Below are 15,493 nucleotides of genomic sequence, written 5' to 3' on the forward strand. Positions count from 1 at the left end.
CAAAGTTTTGTGTTTTAAGAAATACGAATTAAGGAACAGTCTGGTTTACTCTGGAGAAAGAAATGGCAACCTGGTAGGAGGACCCTGGTAGGCTATAGTCCATGGGGCCGCAAAGAATCGGATACGACTGAGCAACTTCACTTACTCAGGCCCCAATAAAATGGGCTTCCCCGATGGTTCAAGAGGCCTGGGTTCGATCCCTGGGTCGGAAAGATTACCCTGGAGGAGGAAATGGCAACCCACTCCAGTGCTCTTGCCTGGAAAATCCCATGGACAGAGGAGCCTGGCAGGCTATAGTCCATGGGGTTGCAAAGAATCAGACATGACTGAGCATGAACGCAATTAAATGGAAATAAAACGATGCTATCATGCCATCTAGTGGCAGTGAGACAGAAAAACCAAGACAAGTCTAAGGGCCTGGGACCACCTAGGTCACTGCGTCCATCCCATCCAGACTTTTGGGGGGGGAAAGAGAGGTCTTTTTGTTTCCTGGAGTCCTTGGGGTTTCCAGTGGAGGGTGAGGGTCCTCAATTAGAGACAGATGGGGTGCTACTGCCCCCTCCACTGCCTTCAGTACGGTTCAGTTGCTCAGTTGTGTCCGACTCTTTGTGACTCCATGGACTGCAGAACGCCAGTCTTCCCTGTCCATCACCAACTCCCGGAGCTTGCTCAAACTCATGTCCATCGAGTCCACTGCCTTACCTTCCTGCAATTCTGACACCTCGAGAAGGGAGCTGGGGATGGGCCAGGAGGGAAGGTGCCTGCCCTCAGCTGCAGGGAGCACCCAGAGCAGCAGCAACACTCCCACACCGCAGGCTGCACCCACCCCTCTGGCATGAGGGATGCAAAGTTCCCCGCACCCTGCAGAGGGAACCACGGAGTGGCTGCCACACACCTGCCAGACTTTCAGGAAACAACCAGCATCCAGGGCTGTGTTCAGGTCACCCCAGCTACAGAATTACAACCCCAGGCAGAATCCATAAAGCACAGATGGTAAGTGTGGGTGTCCATAGGCCAGGTGTGATAAGGGACACTCCCCTTTGCTTTAGATTATCCTGTCTTAATCACACTTGGAGTTCCACCCCATCATATACGAGGTCTCTGACACCATCCAAGTTTCTCACGAGGTTTTGGTCAGCAAAGCCACAGGCAGCAGGCACGGTCAGGGAAGCACTGAAAGGCAGCAAGTGCCGCTGCAGTGCTATCACTGTGACATTGGAGACAGAAAGGGCTTTACCCCCTTGCCGAGCTAGAGGGCTCAGTGGACACGAGCCGCCTTCAACGCTCCCTGGGATCCAGGTGTCACTGTCCCCTTGTCAACCTCTTCTCTGGCTTTTCCTTCCATTCAGTCAAAGTTTGACAACTTCTACCTCTCAGAAGCTCTGGAGGACCCTGTCCCGCTCCATTTACACCATCCACTCTGCCTGGGGAACTCCTAACCTGCTTCGTCTCCCCACAAACCCCTCTTCAGAGCATCCCTCTCCGTGCTGCAGCTTGGGTGATCTTGTGGGTTTCTGTAGGTATCATCGATCAAGTCACTCTACGGCTTAAACCCTTTAGTGACCTCCCCATCCTTAGAACCAATTCGAGATCCTTTCTGTGACCTGTAGACAACTCCTTCTAAAATCCGGCTTGGCCAATCTCCACCCCCCCATCTCTGCTCTGCCCACTCCTGACACCATCACACTTCAGTTACTGGTTTCATGTGTGGTTTCCCTACCAGAGTGTGAGCGTCTGAGGCAAAGACCACACTGATCATGTTGGTCTGCTTGCCGGATGCAAACCCAGGGCCAGACACAGGACCTGGCAGATAAAGGTGGCAACTTAGAGTGGTGGTTGAGAGCTCGGTTTGAGAGGCAGGTGAGTAGAGGTTCAAATCCTGGCTCTGCCACTAGTCAACTATGGGACTTGCTGCAAGGGACTTACATTCTCTCAGTCATTCCATAAATATTTACTGAATGGGACTTCCTGGTGGCTCAGTGGATAAGAATCTGTCTGCCAATGCAGGGGACACTGGTTCGATCCCTGGTCCAGGATGATTCCACACGTGGTGGAGTAACAGAGCTCATGTGCCACAGCTACTGAAGCCGACGTGTATAGAGTCTGTGCTCCACAACAGGAGAAGCCGCTGCAAGGAGAAACCCACACACTGCAACCAGAACTACCTCCCAGTGGAAACCCAGCACAGCCAAACATAAGTAATAAGTTTTTAAAAAATGAATGAACAAATGAAATAATTAATTAGTGACCAAAATGGTATCTCAAGTGGCTAATTTTAAAGATACTCTACTAGATGAAAGAAATGTCTATCCTATTAAAGTTAAATAACAAGAAAAAAATCAAACCAAAAAAGGGAGGAAAAATCTAAAATTTAAGGGGTTGTCACACATTTTACTTGAATTTTAACTGTCTCTTTGGTAGGTGGCTGGTGTATTATCTAACATATGGGTACAGGTCAGATCTGAGTGAAGGCAGCGAAAATAAGCAACTAATATTTCACAACCCAGATGAAGACAACATTAAATTGACATTTAATGTAGCTTGAATACTGTTTAGTAAGTCAACAATTACGGATGCAATTCATACAACTAAAATAAGCAGTTCAGAAGATGGAATTTAATTTAAATATTTTGCAAGGGTACTTACTGTTTATTTTGATAATATGAAGGCTGATGTTAATATCAGCCACACTATAAAAAAGGTAAGATCCCCTGGAGTAAGGGAATGGTTACCCACTCCAGTATTCTTGCCTGGAGAACTCTATGGATAGAGGAGTCTGGTGGGCTACAGTCCATGGGGTTGCAAAAAGTCTGACCAAGACTGAGAAATTAATACATAAAAAAGGTATAGTAGACTAGAATATAGGTTATATCCAGGCTTATTTACCTTTCCAAAGAATTTAGGGGGGTAAAAAATCCCTGCATCAAAGACCACACCTATTTTGGGCAAGATGATGGGTCTTCTAGGCAGTGGTCTCCAACCAGAGTACTCGAAGACTTTCTGAGGGATGCAGACAAGACATTTTTAAGTGAATGAATTGCCAGGTCCTCAGTTTCCATTTGTATTTTTCCTAAAACTGGTCTGCTTGAGTATGATACCACCTCCCCTTTACGAACTCCCATCTCGCCAACAGAAGAAAAGGGTGGACTTCTCACTGACCCTGAATGTTAGATGACATAGAGACTGCCACACACATGATCTAACAAAGGGCCAAACATCAGTGTCCCTGTGTCTCCCTGGCTCGCATTGAGTTGTGCTGAAGTAGGAAGCAGCGGTTCATTACTAACACTTATACAAGAGTCTGATCAGGGTGAAGGATGGCATTAGAAACAGGGCTGTTTGGGGCCACAGTGGACTGTTTAGATCCAATTATATATCAAAAAATATTTTAAAATGCACATGATAAGATGAAATGAGAGTGGGTGACTCTCATTTAAGGATTTTAACACCCTGATTATTCCCAAAGACTCACTTCTGAGCAAAGTAAACGCTTAATCACAAATAAGTGAATAAATAAAGCCCAGCACTGGGCTTTGTGCCCTTTCCTTTCTTCCTGATTTCCATTTGGTTTCGGGTGACTGTTGAAGAACAGTGTCAACAACTCAGGTGGAGAATAGAGAAGGGGAGTAGTTCACGAGCAGAAAGGACCAGTTTTCAAAAATAAATAAATAGCATCCAGTGTAAAAGCATCTCACCAAAATGATACTGACAAATATTTATTAATGCGATTTTAATTATCTTATATGTATTGGAGCATTTTGAGGTAAACAAGTTGCCTTTAAGTAAAAAAAGAAACAGGTTGAATTAATAGTTATTCGAGGAGTTTTGATCAAGTCTTTTTGGTCTACTTCCCAGAAACTGAAAAAAATTAAAGGTCTCAAGGGTTGAATAACAATTTATTTTGTAAGTCAGATACTTTCCAATTCCTTATTTTCAATACAACTGAAGAAAGAGCTAATTGAGCTGTCAATTTTGGCACAGAACTCAGAAGGAACTGAAAGAATTAAGTGACATTATAACAAAACTGCTGCCATCCCAAGTACTTATTCACAGTTTCTCAGCACATCTCTCTCTAAAACTGAAAAACAGGAGAAAATGATGATACTAAACTCTTTCTTATTCTAGCAAAAGGTATTATTTGCCCATTTCATCACAAACTAGCTTTTTAAATGCCCTCCCCTCCCATATTTGATCATTATTTCCATGAAAAATTATTTAACAGCACTAACAATTTATCCATGGGAAATAGATGGAGAAACAGTGGAAACAGTGTCAGGGTTTATTTTTGGGGGCTCCAAAATCACTGCAGATGGTGACTGCAGCCATGAAATTAAAAGACACTTACTCCTTGGAAGAAAAGTTATGAGCAACCTAGATAGCACATTCAAAAGCAGAGACATTACTTTGCCGACTAAGGTCTGTCTAGTCAAGGCTATGGTTTTTCCAGTGGTCATGTATGGATGTGAGAGTTGGATTGTGAAGAAGGCTGAGTGCCGAAGAATTGATGCTTTTGAAGTGTGGTGTTGGAGAAGACTCTTGAGAGTCCCCTGGACTGCAAGGAGATCCAACCAGTCCATTCTGAAGGAGATCAACCCTGGGATTTCTTTGGAAGGAGTGATGCTAAAGCTGAAACTCCAGTACTTTAGCTACCTCATGCAAAGAGTGGACTCACTGGAAAAGACTCTGATGCTGGGAGGGATTGGGGCCAGGAGGAGAAGGGGACAACAGAGGATGAGATGGCTGGATGGCATCACTGACTCGATGGACGCGAGTCTGAGTGAACTCCAGGAGTTGGTGATGGACAGGGAGGCCTGGCGTGCTGCAATTCATGGGGTCGCAGAGAGTCGGACACGACTGAGCGACTGAACTGAACTGAACAATTTATCAACATTTATTTGTTCTGATCAACTGTCAATAAAAACCAAGAACCTAGTTCAGGAGAAATTTCTTTTAATACTCATAAAACCTGGAAAAATGTTTTCAAACTTATGTATATGTACATATGCATACATATATATGTTAAAGAAATATATGATTAGGTGATCAATAAAAGACTTTCAAGCAACTAAATCTATTACATCAGAATAAAATACTGTGGAAATAAAGGGTTTGAGGGAAAAAAAAGAAACAACATAAAAATTCCAGATGTTACAGGACAGCTTGTTCACGAACCTTTCTAATGGGTTAAATTACTAAAGAATTAGACTCCATACACTTAAAGGGATGATTTTTAAATGTTAGTCTTAACAACACCCTTTTCATTTTCATAATTTCTGGGAAGTATAACAAAAGGCTTTACTAAGACTTATGAAATGACTATTTATTACAGGATTCCAGTTTCTCTTTTACTTAGAGGCAATCTACTTAACCTGAATACTCAAGGGAGATGGGAAAACAGAAATACTATTACGTCCTTTGCAACTATTTTGACAAGAAATTTATATGTCACCTTAAAGTGTATGAGGAGGTGTGTGTCTTAGTTTTACATTATTTGGGGGGCATGTGAGCAGAAACATTTGAAGGCCACTGCACTGGAGAATGGTTTAGCCTGGACCACCTGACCTCATGACTTTGAAGTTTTCAGCAATTGGAGCTGTATTTTCTGGTTATCTCATGGGATATCTTTGGCCCTAAATGGCAACCAGTGCCAACAGAATGCAGATCTAGGATGCTGAGGTCTTCCTACTTTTCTGAGCCTTGTCTGGGATGATGTGACCCAAGGTTCTCTGTGGGATGTTGCAGGGCGCTAGCATGCCCCTTGTCACCAGCAATTCCCTTCCCGAGCCCTGCTAGGGAGCACTCCCTAACCTCAGACTTTATCCCCCTCTCTGTCTCTCCAACGTGGGGCTTGGTTTAGGAGCTAGCAAGAAGGCTGATGCTTCTGACCACAGACCATCCCTGCCTCTTGCCAGGGAGCCCCACTCACTGCCCCTCCATGACCAACGTTAAGGAGGGGAGGTAAGGGGCTCCTCCACTTCCCTGCAGCCCTACTTTTAAATAGAAAGCACAGCAGAGGTGTTAAGTGAGCAGTGCTGGTATTGCTTGGATTCTAATCTCAGCTCTATCATTTATTCACTGCCATCACAATGGAAGGCTACTAAATCTCATAATGCCTCAGTTTACCTACCTGTTAAGTGATGGTAACAACAGAACCATCTCCTGGGGTTGTGAGGATTACATGTAATACTGAGCTGGCATACAAAGGCTTAATAAAGGAAGCTGTTATTATTAAATGTAAAGCTCAGGATTTAAGAAGTAAAAAAGGAAAAGGAAATGGTAGGAATCAGCAGGGTGCTACTGTAAAATTTCCTATCCCATGGTCCCCAGTTCGGCCTTTCAGCCAAGCCTGGTCCCAATTGGCAGCAGTAATAGTCCATGTTTTTTCCCAAAGGAGGCTGGCTGCAATTTACCTCTGATGGGGAGCTTGGCTCCCCAACACCTGGGCTTACCCTGGACACAGAGGAGTGCACAGGGGGACCCCAGTGTTGTCATACACAGCAGCAGGATTCTGCACAAATCTCCCATGCACAGTACAGACTTCCTCCCCTGAGGGCCCCCTTCTGCATGGATGAGTGGAGATGGCAGAGGCGTGACAGGCTGAAGTGACCCAGGGTTCCTCTTTAACTCAGTGAGAAAGGAAACTTACCTCAAGATCGATGCGACAAAAGAGGAGCGGTCTGGCTTTGCATCAACTGTATCATCGTTTGCGGAATCCTCAGCCCCCTGCTCCACAATATGGCCTTGATCGTCAGCCATCTGGAAGGAAAAAAAACAACCAGATAATTGGTACCCAGTGGCATCACTGGCCTCATGATGTTTTAAATAACACTCATTCAGTGACAGTTTTTAAGCCTAGAGATGATCAGTATTGCCTATCTGGGCTCCAGGGCTGCCGTACCAATAATTCATTCAAATGCTCGAGTGCCAGCTCTACTTCAGGCTTCCCTGCAGAGTCTGGACACACGGCTGCAAAGAAAGCAAAGTCCTTGTCCCTCTGGGAGCTTCTAATCCAGCATTCATGATTTTGTTAAATGTTCACTGTGTAGGAGAAACTGGAAAGTTCATCAAGGTCTGTAAAAACAAGGAACTCCCCCAGAATTCCCGACAGGTTATAAGATGTTCATCCTTTGCCTGGCATCCCTCAAGCCCAGTTCAAAAAACAGGGACTTCCCTGGTGGCTCCTTGGTTAAGAATCCGCCTGCCAATGCAGGGGACACTGGTTTGATCCCCGGTCCGGGAAGATACCACATGCTGCAGAGCAGCTAAGCCTGTGCACCACAACTATTGAGCCTGTGCTCTAGAGCCTGGGAGCCACAACTACAGAGCCGAAAAAACATTAGCTCACATGCCCTAGAGCCTGTGCTCGGCAACCAAAGAAGCCACCGTGATCAGAAGCCTGCTGCTGCAGCTAGAGAAAACCTGTGCGCAGCAATGAAGACCCAGTACAGCCAAAAAATAAATAAATAAAACAGCAGCAACCTGGAGTATGAAGCTCTCTGTTTCAGATGATTTTACATAGTTCTACCAAACAAATTTTCATCAACTCACTGTTCTGCTCGAGAATCTTCACAAGATCCCTACAATCGAAAAGTTCAAATCTTAAACTGAACTCCTTGGCTCTTCAATATCTAATACTGGTTTACTCGTCGCTCAGTCGTGTCCGGTAGCCCGCCAGACTCCTCTGTCCATGGAATTTTCCAGGCAAGAATACCGGAGTGGCTTGCCGTTTCCTTCTCCAGGGGATCTTCCTGACCCAGGGATCAAACCCAAGCCTCTTGTGTCTCCTGTATTGGCAGGCAGACTCTACCACTGAGCCACCTGGGAAGCTCATCTATTACTATTGCAGATGACAAACTGTGGTCTACCATCTGTTTTTTTCGTTTGGGGATATTCTAAGTTTTATTTGTCCTTCCTTTTTCTAATTTTGTAAGGTTGAAGCTCAAGTTACTGATTTGTGACCTTTACTTCTTTCCTGCACACAGGTGTTCAGTGCTAAAAATCTCACTCTACGTACTCACCACCTGTTTTTGTAAATAAAGTTTTATTGGAACACAGGCACACCCATTCATTTCCATATTGTTGGTGGCTACGTTCCCACCACAACCACAGTTGAATGATTGTGACAGACATCATGGGGCCTGAAGTGCCTAAAATATTTACCACCTGGCCCTTTAAAAAAAGGTTCGCTCACCCCTGATCTAGGATAATTACTAGCCAATAGGATCCCCTGGGACTTCCTAGGTGGCTCAGGAGGTAAATAATCCACGTGCCAAAGCAGGAGACAAGGGGCTTGATCCCTGGGTTGGGAAGATTCCCTGGAGGAGGAAATGGAAACCCACTCCAGTATCCTTGCCTGGGAAATCCCAGGGACAGAGGAGCCTGGTGAGCTACAGTCCATGGACTGGCATAGAGTCAGACACAACTAAGCAGCTAAACAACAGAATCTCCTACTTACCTACTACTTCCCTTACTTTAAGAAGCAAAATTAACGACAATAAAAATAAAAACTCACATTTATTATTTGCCGAGCTAACTGCTTTGTAAGTATTATTTAATACTCTCCCAAATGATGCTGGGATCTCCCAGGTGATACCAGTGGTAAAGAACCTGCCTACCAGTGCAGGAGACATAAGAGATGGGGGTTGGATCCCTGGGTTGAGAAGATCCCCTGGAGAAGGGCATGGCAACCCACCCCAGTATTCCTGCCTGGAAAATCCCATGGACAGAGGAGCCTGGTGGGGCTACAGTCCATAGGGTCATAAAGTGTCAGATACGACTGAAGCAACTTAGCACACGTGCATACGAATACTATTAGATCAGCTCTAGGATCACTGCCTTTGACATATGGGGAACACGAGGTTAGAAAAAGTTAGTAACTGGCCCCAGGCTAAGTAACTAGTAAACCAAACTCAGAACTGAAGCCAGCAACAACACTCAGAGCCCAGCCCTCACCAACATACCAATCAGCCTCCCAGGCTCTGAGCATCCCTGGGCCCACCATGCTCCATCAGGGCTTATGGTTCTTTCAGTCTGGAAGTCATCACCCAAACCTTTGCTGGACAAGCCATCTTTGGCCAGATGGCTAGGTCCCCATCTTCAGAATTCGGTTCAATGGTACCTCTGCTGGGAGGTCCTCCCTGATTACACCTACCTCCCCAGCTCCTTCCCTTCCCCCAGTCGCTTTACAGTCCTTGTATTTGTCTTGGTTATCAGCACTCTACTTATTGCCTGACATTGTCAAACATGACAAGGTAAGTTCACCATGACAGAGGTACTGGCACTCATAAAGTTTGTGCTAAACAAATACTAATTGAATGGGAAGCCGGAAGAAACAAACATCCCAAGGAAGAGAATTAGCTAAAAGTGACACAGCTGGTCAGAAGCAGAGCCTGTACTAGAGTTCTTTCTTCTAAACCAAGTCCTGGGTCCTTTCCTGTAAAGGGCACGGCCTTTTGTAACAAAGCGAAACCTCCCCAGACTCTGATTCAGCGATCGTGGGGTCACAGGTGGCAGCTGCAGGTCTGTACTCCTATCAGTCTCACCCCCAGAAGTTTTCACCCAGTTGGAAAATAAGAAGGCATCTATCTGACTGTGCCCCAGAGCACAAGCAATGACTTTTGGAGGGGGCTGAAGGAATCTACATGTGGGGAGGCGTCCAAGATGGCAAAGCGCTGACCCTGTAGCCCTGAGTAGTATTATCCTGTCACCTTGCAACTTATTTAGGGGTCAGCTGGGCAGTGAGAAGTGACAGGGAGAGTGAGTTTCATGACCAGATCCCTACAAAGACAGTGAGAAGTCTGATGGCCATCTTGTTCCTCAACACATAATGAACACCCCACCACAGACACCAAACTGTTTCCGATTGGGAGGCAGTTAAGATTTTTCAGATTAGGACCCAAACCGTTTCTCAAAAACAGAGATAACCCATATCCAGAGGAAATTAATGTTAAGTATAGACATGTCAGAGAAGGCAATGGCACCCCACTCCAGTACTCTTGTCTGGAAAATCCCATGGACAGAGGAGCCTGGTGGGCTGCAGTCCATGGGGTTACTAAGAGTCGGGCACGACTGAGTGACTTCACTTTCACTTTTCACTTTCATGCATTGGAGAAGGAAATGGCAACCCACTCCAGTATTCTTGCCTGGAGAATCCCAGGGACAGGGAGCCTGGTGGGCTGCCGTCTATGTGGTCGCACAGAGTCGGACACAACTGAAGCGACTTAGCCACAGCAGCAGCAGCATAGACATGTAGAAAACACGCAATCATTTTTATTTCATCTCCTTCACACAGACTTAGTTACTTGTGGATCATTATTAGTAAAGCAAGGAGATATTTTCAAAATTAACAAGTTAATGTTATACAAAATCCACCAGAAAAAGACAGATACTTTTGACATGTGGTGTTGAAGCCTTAAGTCTTTTGTCCTAGAGATTGTCAAACAGAGTGAAGTCAGAAAGAATCGTATATTAATGCTAAGGCTAATCTTAAAGAATGAACCTAGGATGTATGATGATAAAACAATGCGACCATTATATAGACCATTATATCTATGTATCAATATATAGATACAAGTTCCTGGAAGTTCAATGCACCAGGTGCGTTCTAGGAGTCCGGGAGACACCTGACCTGGCCGTGCCTTGCTGAGAGACAGGCATTGACACATAGCATGAACGTTGACAACCATGATCAGGGCCACCTGTGGTCAGAGCAAGGACCTGACAAAGCCCCAAAGGAATTAGGGAGGGTTCTCTTGACCTGGTATTTCCGGTGGTTCAGACGGTGAAGAGAGTGCAGGAGACCCGGGTTCATTCCCTGAGTTGGGAAGATCCCCTGGAGAAAGAAATGGTAACCCACTGCAGTATGCTCGCCTGAAGAATCCCATGGACAGAAGAGCCTGGCAGACTATAGTCCTTGGGGTTGCAAAGAGTTGGACACGACTGAGCAAATAACACTTTCACACTTTCGCTCTTGACCTGAGGTCTGAAAAGCGGAAGCAGAGAGGGTGGAAGTGAGGGAGGCATTGAAATGCATACCCATCAAGCACCCAACACGCTCCATCGACAGAGGGAAGCAACATAAACCCCTCATCCCTCCCTGACACTTGAAAGCGGCTTTAGACTTAAGTGACAGGCTGATTTCCACAGCTCAGAGGTAGGAAGATCTCCAGAGTTTTCTTTGCAAACACTAAGCCAGGAAGGTCTTCTGTTTGAAACCTATAGCATTTTTCTGGGCTGAGGCCGAACACTGTCTAGGGGGCCACTGAGAGACCCTTCTAACAACATTTAGAACGTGTCTAAAATGAGGCAGTGTGCTGGAGCTTCATTCTTGTATCTGTAAGGCTAAACATTCAGTGACTGTCTTATTCCTCTGAGGCTGGCCTTAATTTCCGGTTGAAGTAAAGTTCACCCAGAATGAGAGTGGTGACCGAGTGGGGTGCCTGCTCTTGGTTCCATCATTTCAGTTAAGCCAAGGCTTGGTGTTGACCTTTTATTTATGCTTCTCTTTGAAGCCCAAGATAATCCAGGCCTATCTCAGTTGGCTATGACTGGAGAGAGCATGTCTAGAGTCATTTTCTTGTATTCATTCCCGCTGTAAGGCTAAGGCTGCAAAGACCAGTCAGTCATTTGGGGGAATATATAGCTTATTCAATTGTCAAACATATCTATCTTCTTTTTAATAAATTAATATTTAATATACATACAGCATTAGCAATGCCAGGCACTCAGTTATTATTATTACTCTTACTATTATCCACTAGGACTCTTATTTGTTGTTTGAGAAGTTATCTTAATCATCATGTTGTTTCTGTCTCAGTCATAGAAAAGTGCCAGGTATACAACAGGCACTCAATAAATATTTCTTCATTACGTCACAACTGAAATGTACTTAAACATTTTAAATCCTTCAAGGCCCTGACTAAATTGTTGACATGGGACAGACAACGGAATCAAAGGGACTCAGGAAGGTGGCTGAGAGCCTAGTCACAGTGAACTGCAAGCCAGGTATGTAAATCAGCACCTCCACCTATATTAGCCATGGGACCTTGAACAAAGTTCTGGAGGAGGGCATGGCAACCCACTCCAGTATTCTTGCCTAGAGAATCCCATGGACAGAAAAGCCTGGCAGGCTACGCTTCATAGGATTGCAAAGAGTCAGACAGGACTGAAGCCACTTAGCACAGATGCATGCACTTGAACAAAGTACTCAATGTCTCCAAGCCTCAGTTCCTCATCTGTAAAATGGGAAAACAGTGAGGCCTAAGTCACACATGGCTATGAGGATGAATGGAACAATGCATGTAAGATGCTAAATGTTCTAATTTCACGGTGTCTAAATGTTCAATAAATACTCCCTATTATCACCACTGTCTGGAGAACTCAAGACTAAGACAACACTCTCCTGTCAACTCTCACTGGTATTTAAAAAGAACAGAAACATGTATATGCATGGCTGAGTCTGTTTACTGTTCACCTGAAACTATCACAACATTGTTAATTGGCTATACCCCAATACAAAATGTTTTCGTGTTAAAAAAATTTTTTTTAATTAAAAAAGAAAGAATGCTACAAAGCATGAAAAAAAAATCACATTGATATTTTAAATAGCTTTTGTGAAGACTGAAAAAAAGTTACCCTAGTGATTATTTCTACACACGTTTAAGTGACTCATACATATGTGGTAAGAAATCATTTCCCAGCTATTATCTGAATTTTATTGCAGCTGTTTCCCCTGAAAAGTGACATAATACAACTTGTGCCTCACCCTAGCCCCAGTGAAGACAATTTTTCTAAAAGGCTCAAAGAGAAGGCACCCAGAGTGCCTCCACCGCTCACCTCCAGCACCTGTGCAGGGGAGAGGGGAGTGGTTTCTGCTGGGCCCTGAAGTACTCTACTGTCCCCTGATGCTCACAGTACTGCCAGGAAGCTGGAGCCTATTACAGAAGAAACTTTGTTTTTTTCAGAGAGGTTAAAAAACCTGCCCAAAGCCACACAGCTAACAGGAAGTAGAAGTGGACTATGAAACCAGGCTGTGGCTGGCGACCCTGAAGGAATAAAATGGCCTGTAAGTAAACAAAGGTTAGGGCCACGTCCTTGGCCAGCCCAGGAGTTCAAGGGAAAAGGCCCGGGGATTACTCAAAATCACTCACAGATAATTTTACTGCCCCATAAAAGGCAAACTTGCATACAAGAGTGAAAGGTTGCAGACGGAGAGTCCTGCCTTTCTCCACTTCCTCAAGGAATCAAGAGCTCCGCAGGATGACAGCGGCTTAAGTTTACCTGTAGTGTGCTAAGCCCAGACAGACGCACTGCTGTACACTGCCATCACCTCATTCACCCTCCCGGCCCACCACCATATCCGTTTCACAGACAGGCACAGAAAGGGTCAAGGCCCCACAGCGGACAGGCCGGCCGCTGGGACTGGAACCCTGGGCTGTCAGACACGGGACCCTGTTAGCCAGACGAGAGAACAAACCCCTCCCGCCCTCCCAGGTACCTCCCCTTCTCCCCTTCCAGATACCCCTCTCCCGCCCTCCCAGGTCCATCCCTCTTTCTTTTCCGAATCCCAAATAGCACCGAGTGTCCCGAGCCCGGGACTAGAAGGGAAGGGAGGACAAACTGAGCGAAGTAGGTGATACTGGGGGTGGGGAGAGCCTTCTTTCCCAAGTTTTACTGCTTTGCCTGAAGGGACCCGGCCCCCGACGAACGCGCTCGGAACAACACCTAGAGGGCAGCCGGGCGGGAAGGGAGGAAAGCGGGAGAAGGAAGGGCGGCGGCCCACGAGAGAGACGCCAGACGGAGACGGGGGCCGAAGTTACCGTTCCCACGGCGACCGGACGGCCGGAGATGGCGTACGTCTCCGTCACTCCGCTGCGAGGGTCTGCGGCCGCTCGAACGAAATCGAAACTAAAAGCCGACAGCGCAACCGGGGGAGGAGTCGCCCGGGGCTGGACCCGGACCAGGCGGGGCTGCGGGCGCCGCCTCCGACTCCCGACTCCGCGGTCCATACCGTCGGCCGCGCGCAGGAGCCCGCGCCTCCGCGCGCCCTATCGCGGAGAGCGCACCTAGCCGTGCTGGCCGAGCGTCGCGCGCGCCGTCCCCGGAGGGCGCCCGGGGCAAAGCTGGAGAGCGTGCTGGGCAAAGTTTGCAGAGCTCTAAAGGGGTCCTGCCGCCGCGCGCGCCGTTCCCCCGAGAAATTTTTGCAGAATCGATCGCGCTCCCAGTGACCCGAAGAGCGCACTCCGCAAAGTCGCCGCACGCAGTGTCCCCAGCCGCGCTGAACTGAGAGCGCGCCCGGCCGATTTCCCGGGCGCCGGGTCATGGGGCGCTCGTCAGAGTCCCCGCTCCTGCCCTTTCGCTGCTGCCCTCGGTCTACAGCTCGACTTCGGCCTCCGCATCAGCCCCGGGACCCAGTTCCCAAAGCCCGAAGGCTGCTGCCCAGCCAGATCCTGACCCCACTGTGTGCGGGTCGGTCCCTTTGGGGGACTGGGCGCCCGCATCTGCACGAGTTTACCAAGGGCAGGCGGTGGGAGCCGCCGTGGTCTCCAGCTCCCAAAACTTGGTTACACTCCGCGGCGCGCCTTTCTGCAGAGCGCGTTCCCACAGCCCAACACCTCCTGCTGGCCTGGCTGTAGCTCCAGAATCATTCCTGGACTGTCTACTGAGCGCCACCACGTGTCAGCCACTGGGTGCGTGCGTGCCTACTGAGTCGCTCAGTTGTGTCCGAGTCTTTGCCACCGCGTGAACTGTAACCCGCCGGGCTCCTGTGTCTATGGTATTCTGCAGGCAAAGATCCCGGTTCGGGTTCCCATTTCGTCCTCTAGGGGGGGATCTTCCCGACCCAGGGATCTAACCCCCGTGTCTTTTGTCTTCTGCGTTGGTTAGCCATGTTCTTAACCACTAGTGCCAGCTGGGAAGCCCAGCCATCGGATGTGTGGCCCTAAGTTAGTCTAATACGGGAGAGGCATTGTAGTTGCCCCAATACCACTTCACCCCTCACCCACGCGTGCCCCCGCATTTGTCTTTCTTCAACCTGGAGACTCCAGCGGAGGCCTTCAAGGCCTTGCTCTCCAAGACTTTTCACCGGACTGGCTAATGAACACAGGCGCCCTGACGTGTAAATAGCGGAGGAGAAATTACAGTTTTCTTCACACCAGAGACATTTGCTATGAAATTATCAACACCTTGAGTGAAAGGAGTGAATCTTCAGGATGTGACGTCAGGCAAGAACGGGCATCTCCTCTTTGCTCTCCTCTGGGCCTGAGACTTCAATATCCTTCATAAAATCTCACCAGGTAAGGACACTTTCTTGGTTTAAGAAACACTGGCCCCAGGCAAGTGTAAGTGAATAATGATAATTTAATAAGTTCTGCCAGAATCCTGAATCCATGACTATTTTAAACAAGCCATTATACTGTTTACACTATGGCTGTGCTATACTGAACGTCTGTGCACTCGTCCCCCAGTTCATATGTCCCCCAGTTCATCCCCAAAG

At 47.1% G+C, this 15,493-nt stretch overlaps 1 protein-coding gene across 2 annotated transcripts in view; it reads right to left on the bottom strand.

Moving 5' to 3' along the window:
* CASP7 (caspase 7) overlaps positions 1 to 13,951 on the bottom strand; it is a 42,172-nt gene extending 28,221 nt beyond the window's left edge. Inside the window, exons 1-2 of one of the 2 annotated variants that reach the window (XM_005698497.3) lie at positions 13,818 to 13,951; positions 6,647 to 6,756 (exon numbers count right to left, since the gene is read on the bottom strand). In XM_005698497.3, coding sequence (XP_005698554.1) covers positions 6,647 to 6,756 — 110 coding nt within the window. In that variant the 5' untranslated portion in view covers positions 13,818 to 13,951. The other variant, XM_018041622.1, reaches the window with a different exon arrangement.

This window comes from Capra hircus, chromosome 26, assembly GCF_001704415.2.
Source record: "Capra hircus breed San Clemente chromosome 26, ASM170441v1, whole genome shotgun sequence".
NCBI classification, from domain to species: Eukaryota; Metazoa; Chordata; class Mammalia; order Artiodactyla; family Bovidae; genus Capra; species Capra hircus.